General features: G+C 31.9%; 1 protein-coding gene across 2 annotated transcripts; it reads right to left on the bottom strand.

The window, feature by feature from the left end:
• Positions 1 to 2,967: 2,967 nt before the first annotated feature.
• On the bottom strand, positions 2,968 to 10,341 carry LOC126842490 (uncharacterized). 2 transcript variants are annotated; one of them, XM_050579502.1, is made up of 2 exons: positions 10,178 to 10,341; positions 2,968 to 4,471 (listed from the first exon to the last, which is right to left on the bottom strand). In XM_050579502.1, the coding sequence occupies exons 1-2, from the start codon at positions 10,197 to 10,199 to the stop codon at positions 3,051 to 3,053; spliced, it is 1,443 nt and encodes a 480-aa protein (XP_050435459.1). In that variant the 5' UTR covers positions 10,200 to 10,341; the 3' UTR covers positions 2,968 to 3,050. The 2 variants fall into 2 exon arrangements, with proteins under 2 accessions (XP_050435459.1, XP_050435460.1); XM_050579503.1 differs by lacking the exon at positions 10,178 to 10,341 and adding an exon at positions 6,894 to 7,002.
• Positions 10,342 to 11,145: the final 804 nt, after the last annotated feature.

Below are 11,145 nucleotides of genomic sequence, written 5' to 3'. Positions count from 1 at the left end.
ATTGACAATTAGATAGCGAAACCGGACGACCGACGGACAAAGAGCGTGGTGACGATTATAGGTTTGGCCGGTCGCAATATGCCCAAGTATTCGCTCGAACAGTCGAAATTACACACATTTTTTTTATTTACGAAAATATTCAAAACACATTTTCACACGTTCACATAAAACATATGTATTTTGTGTTCCACATTTCTGACCCGCCCCCCTCTCTTCCTCCAGATAACATAGCGTCACCCTTTTACCCGTTTGTATAATCTTTATAATTATTATAATCTTTTAAAATCATGCTTTTCTAAAAAAAAGAATAAAAAAGTAAGCTAAAAAAATAATTTTACTACAAGAACAAATTACCAATAGATTGCAGCACGTTCTTTTTTTTTTAATTATCAATTACTTTGAAACAACGGAAAATTAACTGAAACTTTAAATAGTTTCAATCATCTTTAATTTTTTACTAAAAAGCAATAGCGTGGACCCTATTCAACGAAGTGCAAATTCATTGAGTTGAGTATTATGAAATTATATATAATTATGTGTCACACGCTAAAATTGAACCAAATTTAAATTACAAATTAACTTACAATATCAATATTTTATTAATGTTATTGAAAATTGTAGTTAATTTTTAAAGTAATTGACATTTTAAAAAAAATGTGCAACAATTTATTGGTTATTTGCGTTCCTGTAGTAAAATCATTTTTTTTTTACTTTTTAGTTCACTGTTTTACTCTTTTTCAGATCTCATACGCATAGGTAGGCTGGCCAATTCCGCTTTTTCTACAAAATGTATTTCTTATTTTGGTCTAATCTTATCACCCCACAAATCCATCTGACATTATAAACTCAGCCATATTCTATATTGTATGATGTATACAACTTGTACGAAGGGGGTTCATTGCCTTTGATATATTTAAACTTTTCGTTCATTTCCTTTTGTGTGTTACGAATTTGAACTGTCCGGTGCTTGAAACGAAGATTTTTTTTTTAAACTAATTTATACTGATTTATGCTATTAACACCACTTGTATAGTGTAAGACAATCATTTTATTTTAAAATAATTTCAATTCCAAATCTGTTTTTCTCGTTGAAAACATTTTATACAAAACATACAATTATTATACAAACATTTTATGACCATTCGCATTAGGCGATTACTCCAGTCGTTGTCATTGCGCCTAAAAAGAATTTCAGTATATTATCTAAGTGGCTGTTTAGATTTGGAAAACAACAGATTTTCATCCTAATAGTCTTAGGATTGAGCATAAAAAATGTCAAAAAACAAAACATTTTCAATACCTTCATTCTCAGGCTAGAGCGGGGGTGGTCAAAATTTGGGCTTGAGACTGTATCTCATTAAAAATGTTAACTTGATCCATACATTTTTCGATATGTTTAGTTTGAAAATCGCAAAAACATATTTTTATTGTACACAAACCGACAGTATTTTTTACAATGTATGTTGAAATGTAAACAAATGACAAATACTTGTGTTTGTTATCTTATTTATTTAACTTTATACGTTATGAGAACAGTTATATTTTACAAAAACAATTTTCATAGCTCTACGTTACAATATTTATGAGCAAACTATTCAGTTCTCATTTACTCATAATTTACAAATATAATATATCACAATATGGGGTTCATACAATTATGGGTTTTTTTTGTTATAGAAAACAAGTGGTTTTTTTTTTAAAGTAATCGGTTATGTTGTTTGTGAATTTTTAATGTTTACACAGTTTCGCTTCTTAGTCTATCTGTTTTTAGGGTCTTTTCATACGGTTCCTTAAAACCTTTTTGAGCCATGAACTGAATAAACTGGGGTTTTTTTTTTTAAATTTATATTGGCCATGTTGTTTTTTATAGCAATTTGGTTTCCTATGTACAACTCTGCAGTTAAATAACGGGTTTTACCAAAGCTACTAAAACAAAGGGACATATAATACAATGACTGAATCCTGTATATATTTATTTTATAACAAATTATGCATAACATGTTTGATGATACATTTTATGAATAAATATACTATAATCGTCTAAACATTTTATAACCATTCGCAATAGGCGAATACGCCAATCGTCGTCGTTGCGCCTAAAAATAATTTATATTTAACGCATCATTTATAATGTTCATAATTAATGCATTTGAAATTTAAATTGTACTTAGGTTATGCTTTATTTATTCCGATTTTTCAATGTATCAGAATAAATACATAGACCATATTTACAGTAACCGAAAAAAATCCACCTCGATATAATTTAAGGGCCTCTACACATGTGTATATTCGATGAAAAACAATTTTTTTTTACTTTAAACGTACTATGAAACGCGTAAAATGGCAATAGTTATAAAAAAACGTATGAACATATTTAATACTTATTTGATGCATAATTCGAAGTAGAATTTTAATGGTCGTTTTAAATCTTATTGTGAAGATGAATACAATTTTTTAAAAATTACCAAGACCACGTCTGGTAAATAATTAGAATTCAATGGTTTTTTTGAAAACCAAAATGGGAGTATTATGAAACATAAGGTTGACTTATAACAGAGCACGAATGACTCATAAAAGTTTTAAAAAAATAATATAAACTCGGTATATAATTCCTCAATCAAAATAGACGCCCCTTTGATATGTTAATATATGAGTTTACACACTTCAGCTATTTGTTGCACACCGATAAACTAGTCATGTGTATTGACAATAATTCAATCTTATTGCATTCTTAGCCGTTATACTCTTATGTTGTTCAAATTTGCAGGGAGGGGTGTAGAAAATTATATCTGTTAGTTAACTCCGATCGTCAAGTACACTGAAAATAATGTCTTCGGAGATTGAATTGAATACCACAGTTCATTAGTAGAGCAGATTATAAAACTTTATTATTGGCTTCCAAAACGTTGGCTACAAACACATATATAACAATTAATATATCATTAAAGTTATACAAATTTAGAAATCTACATGTTAGTTTTGATATTATGTTTATGCAAATATAATTATTAAATGAATAATTGTCGATTAATTTAAATATGTATAATCATTTATATTATATAGTTATAAAATACATAGTCATACTGATCAGTATGAAGAATTTGATGAGCAAGTTTAGTAGCAGTTAAGAATTCATTTGGGTCCCGATACTTTATATTTGGCCAATCGGGATTTAAGTGTTTGACGCATAACGCGATAATTGCAAATGCTTTTTTTTTGTTTTCATCCATGGCTTCACTGATGTTGGCTGAGGTTCCTACAACTTCTTTGTTGACGCCATCAATCCATTCTTGTGGATCGTCCACCTTAAGGTCTATCAAGAGGGCCATAGCAAATTCAGTTATTAACTCATTTATATCGTTTACTGTTTTTTCAGGACTTAGTTCCATTTCTCTTACTGTATCTTCTGTGTCTGCACTGAACCAATCCATATAACTTATCAAAGCCGATAGCTTTGTTTGTGCTGTCAGTCGTTTCACGTAGTACAAATAACGGGGGACGAAAAATTGATTAAGAATTTCCAAGATTGCCCGAAGGCCTTTAGTTTGTTCTGTCACCAATGATATTGGAAACGTGTTAATCGGCTTTGATTTTGATATATTCGTATTGATTAATGCAGTCAATAATGCAAAATACTTATATACGTAATGCAACAACGTATTGTTAATACGCAATAACACCTCGTAGTTAAGCGGATCAAGATTGCCGATGTCTATTTCGTATCTATATCTCTCGGCGTAATGCAGCATTGTAATTTCGGACTTGTCAACCGTTATTTTCATTTGTTGGATTTTCACGGCATCTTCGTTTTCGGATTCCATCAACGCCGTCCATTTCAACAAGTCAATGCATACAAAATGTAGTGGAGTGCCTGGCAACAATGGACTGTTTATCTTAATTTTGAGAATAGCGGTTTTGGCTAGGACCAGAAGTCTACGTTCCGTTTTTTTCTTTAATTTTTGCAAACGATTAATGTGCAACTTTTTCGAAGTGACTTCATTGCCTATGATATCTTTGAATTTTTCTTTCATGTCCTTTTGTATGTAAACTATTTGTTTGCTGTACTCGCGATACATTACACCATTCTTCGAACAGTCTGGTAATTGGATCGGACCGCAAAAATATAAATACAACCTCATCAACGATGTAATGTCGATTTTACTTTGTTGGCGCAACAGACCAATGGAATTGTTTAATAAATTCTGGTCAATCGATATGAAGTCAACTATTTGATATAATGTGTAAGGTGTACGGCCGGTATTTGCTATCCGTAAACAATCGAATAAATGACTTTTCAGAATATCATAAACTGTATAATAAAACGTCATAGAGTGAATACTCACATCGTGGTTGTCAATAATCACATTTTCGTCGTTTTCATCAAATTCTGCCATTGATTTTTTGGCGTTGAGTTTGGTTTTTATTGTAACTTTTTTTCCAAATTCGTTGTTTAATAATATTCCACCATAACCTGTTCGATCTGGTCTGGTCATCACGATTGGTTTAGCCACTGACGGTTGAACATTGCCGAGTTTGGAAAAATTGTTTCCGTCGTATCGTCCGGAAGGAATCGCTACAAATGGCGGTACATTGTGCTTAGAAATTGTTGAGCTGCCATTAACTGAATTCCAACAAACGCACAGTGTGACAACTAATCCATATAAAAAAACGTGCATTTTTGTGCTGTAGCTATAAACTGAACTGTTTTCGTGATTAGAAGTCTCCAACTTCACTCGATAACTACAATAGTTTTAAACACTATAACGCTAACTATTGAAATGTACAGAAAAATGTTTCAGTATTGAATTCGCATGAATGCTTATTTTGGCATATTTTAACCAAACAGTAATAAAGAATTACCATTGAACACATTTAAGTGTACAACAGTTATGTTTGCTTAAATAAATATTCGGTATTTGTAGTATCAGATTTTTAGCCGAACCTATAATTTATGTAAGCGCATAAGGTTTTAATACGTATTTGAAAATTGTTAAATTCTTTAAATTATTTATAAAATAAAGTGTACAATAGGTATATGATTTTGTTCCGTCGTTACCTGTTACCAAAGTTTTAGTTTACAGTTATCACTCATATTAGAGATTTACTCATTTGTTTATAATTAAAACATTGTTTTTAATACTTTCTATTGGTATAATAATAAAACCAATAAAAAATACCGAAATAATTAAATTAAACTTTAATTGTTTTTTTTTAAATAATAAACAACACCGTATTTTTGGCATCACAAACTGCAATACTGAATTAACAACATCATTACAGTATAGATAAATTTGGGATGAAAATTAAAAAAAAACAACCTTTAGTAATAGAGTGGATCTCAAAACTTTATTATTGGCTTATAAAATGGTTGCTACATATATAATTATAACAATTATTACATCATTAAAATTATAACAGTTTAGAAATTACTTGTTAGTTTTGCTGTTATATTTACTACAAATAAATTTTAAATTATTATAAGTATATATTATCATCCTCACTGTCATATTCTTCAGTATGAGTTATACGATGAGCAAGTTTGGTAGCCGTTAAGAATTCATTTGGGTCCCGATACCTTAAATTTGGCCAATCCGGATTTAAGGGTTTGACACATAACGCGATAATTGCCAGTGCTTTTTTTTTGTTTAATTCTATGGCTAAACTGATGTTGACTGATTTTCCTACTTCTTTTTTGATGCCATCAATCCATTCTTGTGGATCGTCCACCTGAAGGTCTAGCAAGAGGGCCATGGCAAATTCAGTTATTAACTCATTTATATCGTTTACTGTTTTTTCAGGACTTAGTTCCAAATCTCGTATAGTATCCTCTACGTTTTCACTAAACCGATCCATATAACTTATCAGGGCCGTTAGCTTTGTTTGTGCTGTCAGTCGTTTCACGTAGTACAAATAACGAGTGACAAAAAATTGCTTAAGGATTTCCAAGAACGCCCGAAGCCCTTCGATTTGTGCTATCGCCAATGATATTGCAAACGCGTCTTTCCGCTTTAATTTTGATATATTCGTATTGATTAAGGCCATCGATAAAGCAAAATGCTTGTACAAATAACACAATAATATATTGTTAATACGCAATAACATCTGGTAGTTAAGCTGATCAAGATTGCCCATATCTATTTCATATCTATATCTCTCGGCGTACTGCAGCATTGTAATTTCTGTCTTGTCAACCGTTATTTTCATTTGTTGGATTTTCACCGCGTCTTCGTTGTCGGATTCCATCAACGCCGTCCATTTCAACAATTCAATGCATACAAAATGTAGTGGAGTACCTGGCAACAATTGGCCGTTTGGCTCTATTTTATCAATGGCGCTGGTCGCCAACGCCAAAAGCCGGCGTTCTGTGTTTTCCTTAAACTTTTGCATGTGATTAATGTGCAACATTTTCAAAGGGACTTCATTGCCTATGATATCTTTGAATTTTTCTTTCATGTCCATTTGTATGTAAACTATTTGTTTGCTGTAATCGCGATATATTACACCTTCCTTCGAACAGTCCGGTAATTGGAACGGACCGCAAAAATATAAATACAGCCTCATCAACGATGTCATGTCGATTTCACTTTGTTGGCGCAACAGACCAATGGAATTGTTTAGTAAATTCTGGTCAATCGATATCAAGTCGACAATTTGATATAATGTGTAAGGTGTATGATCGGTATTTGCTATCCGTAAACAATCGAATAAATGACTTTTCAGAATATCATAAACTGTATAATAAAACGTCATAGAGTTAATACTCACATCGTGGTTGTCAATAATCACATTGTCGTTCGCCTCATCAAATTCTGCAATTGATTTTTTGGCGTTGAGTTTGGTTTTTATTGTAACTTTTTTTCCAAAATCGTTGTTCAATAATCTTCCACCATAACCTGTTCGATCCGGTCTGGTCATCACGATTGGTTTAGCCACTGACGGTTGAACATTGCCGAGTTCGGAAAAATCGTTTCCGTCGTATCGTCCGGAAGGAATCGCTACAAATGGCGGTACCATGTGTTTAGAAACTGTTGGGCTGCCATTAATTGAATTCCAACAAACGCACAGTGTGACAACTAATCCATATAAGAAACCATGCATTTTTGTGCTGTAGCTATAAACTGGACCGTTTTCGTGATTAGAAGTCTCCAACTTCACTCGATAATTACAATAGTTTTAAACACTATAACGCTAACTATTGAAATGTACGGAAAAACGTTTCAGTATTGAATTTGCATGAATGCTTATTTTGGCATATTTTAACCAAACAGTAATAAAGAATTACCATTGAACACATTTAAGTATACAACAGTTATGTTTGCTTAAATAAATATTCGGTATTTGTAGTATCAGATTTTTAGCCGAACCTATGATTTATGTAAGCGCATAAGGTTTTAATACGTATTTGAAAATTGTTAAATTCTTTAAATTATTTTGTTTAATGTTTACACAGTTTCGCTTCTTAGTCTATCTGTTTTTAGGGTCTTTTCATACGGTTCCTTAAAACCTTTTTGAGCCATGAACTGAATAAACTGGGGTTTTTTTTTTTTTTTTTTTATTGGCCATGTTGTTTTTTATAGCAATTTGGTTTCCTATGTACAACTCTGCAGTTAAATAACGGGTTTTACCAAAGTTAATAAAACAAAGGGGCATATAATACAATGACTGAATCCTGTATATATTTATTGTATAACAAATTATGCATAACATGTTTGATGATACATTTTATAAATAAATATACTATAATCATCTAAACATTTTATAACCATTCGCAATAGGCGAATACGCCAATCGTCGTCGTTGCGCCTAAAAATAATTTATACTTAACGCATCATTTATAATGTTCATAATTAATGCATTTGAAATTTAAATTGTACTTAGGTTATGCTTTATTTATTCCGATTTTTCAATGTATCAGAATAAATACATAGACCATATTTACAGTAACCGAAAAATATCCACCTCGATATAATTTAAGGGCCTCTACACATGTGTATATTCGATGGAAAACAATTTTTTTTTACTTTAAACGTACTATGAAACGCGTAAAATGGCAATAGTTATAAAAAAACGTATGAACATATTTAATACTTATTTGATGCATAATTCGAAGTAGAATTTTAATGGTCGTTTTAAATCTTATTGTGAAGATGAATACAATTTTTTAAAAATTACCAAGACCACGTCTGGTAAATAATTAGAATTCAATGGTTTTTTTGAAAACCAAAATGGGAGTATTATGAAACATAAGGTTGACTTATAACAGAGCACGAATGACTCATAAAAGTTTTAAAAAAATAATATAAACTCGGTATATAATTCCTCAATCAAAATAGACGCCCCTTTGATATGTTAATATATGAGTTTACACACTTCAGCTATTTGTTGCACACCGATAAACTAGTCATGTGTATTGACAATATTTCAATCTTATTGCATTCTTAGCCGTTATACTCTTATGTTGTTCAAATTTGCAGGGAGGGGTGTAGAAAATTATATCTGTTAGTTAACTCCGATCGTCAAGTACACTGAAAATAATGTCTTCGGAGATTGAATTGAATACCACAGTTCATTAGTAGAGCAGATTATAAAACTTTATTATTGGCTTCCAAAACGTTGGCTACAAACACATATATAACAATTAATATATCATTAAAGTTATACAAATTTAGAAATCTACATGTTAGTTTTGATATTATGTTTATGCAAATATAATTATTAAATGAATAATTGTCGATTAATTTAAATATGTATAATCATTTATATTATATAGTTATAAAATACATAATCGTACTGATCAGTATGAAGAATTTGATGAGCAAGTTTAGTAGCAGTTAAGAATTCATTTGGGTCCCGATACTTTATATTTGGCCAATCGGGATTTAAGTGTTTGACGCATAACGCGATAATTGCAAATGCTTTTTTTTTGTTTTCATCCATGGCTTCACTGATGTTGGCTGAGGTTCCTACAACTTCTTTGTTGACGCCATCAATCCATTCTTGTGGATCGTCCACCTTAAGGTCTATCAAGAGGGCCATAGCAAATTCAGTTATTAACTCATTTATATCGTTTACTGTTTTTTCAGGACTTAGTTCCATTTCTCTTACTGTATCTTCTGTGTCTGCACTGAACCAATCCATATAACTTATCAAAGCCGATAGCTTTGTTTGTGCTGTCAGTCGTTTCACGTAGTACAAATAACGGGGACGAAAAATTGATTAAGAATTTCCAAGATTGCCCGAAGGCCTTTAGTTTGTTCTGTCACCAATGATATTGGAAACGTGTTAATCGGCTTTGATTTTGATATATTCGTATTGATTAGTGTAGTCAATAATGCAAAATACTTATATACGTAATACAACAACGTATTGTTAATACGCAATAACACCTCGTAGTTAAGCGGATCAAGATTGCCGATGTCTATTTCGTATCTATATCTCTCGGCGTAATGCAGCATTGTAATTTCGGACTTGTCAACCGTTATTTTCATTTGTTGGATTTTCACGGCATCTTCGTTTTCGGATTCCATCAACGCCGTCCATTTCAACAAGTCAATGCATACAAAATGTAGTGGAGTGCCTGGCAACAATGGACTGTTTATCTTAATTTTGAGAATAGCGGTTTTGGCTAGGACCAGAAGTCTACGTTCCGTTTTTTTCTTTAATTTTTGCAAACGATTAATGTGCAACTTTTTCGAAGTGACTTCATTGCCTATGATATCTTTGAATTTTTCTTTCATGTCCTTTTGTATGTAAACTATTTGTTTGCTGTACTCGCGATACATTACACCATTCTTCGAACAGTCTGGTAATTGGATCGGACCGCAAAAATATAAATACAACCTCATCAACGATGTAATGTCGATTTTACTTTGTTGGCGCAACAGACCAATGGAATTGTTTAATAAATTCTGGTCAATCGATATGAAGTCAACTATTTGATATAATGTGTAAGGTGTACGGCCGGTATTTGCTATCCGTAAACAATCGAATAAATGACTTTTCAGAATATCATAAACTGTATAATAAAACGTCATAGAGTGAATACTCACATCGTGGTTGTCAATAATCACATTTTCGTCGTTCTCATCAAATTCTGCCATTGATTTTTTGGCGTTGAGTTTGGTTTTTATTGTAACTTTTTTTCCAAATTCGTTGTTCAATAATATTCCACCATAACCTGTTCGATCCGGTCTGGTCATCACGATTGGTTTAGCCACTGACGGTTGAACATTGCCGAGTTTGGAAAAATTGTTTCCGTCGTATCGTCCGGAAGGAATCGCTACAAATGGCGGTACATTGTGCTTAGAAATTGTTGAGCTGCCATTAACTGAATTCCAACAAACGCACAGTGTGAACACTAACCCATATAAGAAGCCGTGCATTTTTGTGCTGTAGCTATAAACTGGACCGTTTTCGTGATTAGAAGTCTCCAACTTCACTCGATAACTACAATAGTGTTAAACACTATAACGCTAACTATTGAAATGTACGGAAAAACGTTTCAGTATTGAATTTGCATGAATGCTCATTTTGGCATATTTTAACCAAACAGTAATAAAGAATTACCATTGAACACATTTAAGTGTACAACAGTTATGTTTGCTTAAATAAATATTCGGTATTTGTAGTATCAGATTTTTAGCCGAACCTATAATAAATGTAAGCGCATAAGGTTTTAATACGTATTTGAAAATTGTTAAATTCTTTAAATTATTTATAAAATAAAGTGTACAATAGGTATATGATTTTGTTCCGTCGTTACCTGTTACCAAAGTTTTAGTTTACAGTTATCACTCATATTAGAGACTTACTCATTTGTTCTTAATTAAAACATTGTTTTTAATACTTTGTATTGGTATAATAATAAAACCAATAAAAAATACCGAAATAGTTATATTAAACTTTAATTGTTTTTTTAAATAATAAACAACACCGTATTTTTGGAACCAACCAGAATCAATCCCTCTAACGGACGCCCTTCCTCCATCGATCTTTCCATAGCTAACTTATCCCTCTCTCACAAATTGGAATGGTGTACCCTGCCATACACACACAACAGCAGCGACCATATACCGATACAAATCTCCATCAACCTCCCCCTTGACGACACTCATCTGGTCTACTCATCTCGTTGGTCAATCGAGA

The sequence above is a fragment of the Adelges cooleyi genome, unplaced genomic scaffold (genome assembly GCF_023614345.1).
Source record: "Adelges cooleyi isolate 19-005CV unplaced genomic scaffold, UGA_ACOO_1.1 ACOO_flye_CR_arks_rails_tigmint_CR_PRNA_528, whole genome shotgun sequence".
Taxonomy (NCBI): Eukaryota; Metazoa; Arthropoda; class Insecta; order Hemiptera; family Adelgidae; genus Adelges; species Adelges cooleyi.
The sequence above is the reverse complement of the archived record's forward strand: the minus strand, read 5'-3'. Positions and strand labels throughout refer to the sequence as shown.

Coding starts and splice junctions, on each gene's coding strand:
- LOC126842490 (XM_050579502.1), bottom strand. CDS start 10,199: ATGACCAGACCGGATCGAACAG. Junction 4,472..10,177: donor GACCAGACCGGATCGAACAG/GTTATGGTGGAA, acceptor CAGATCGAACAG/GTTATGGTGGAATATTATTA.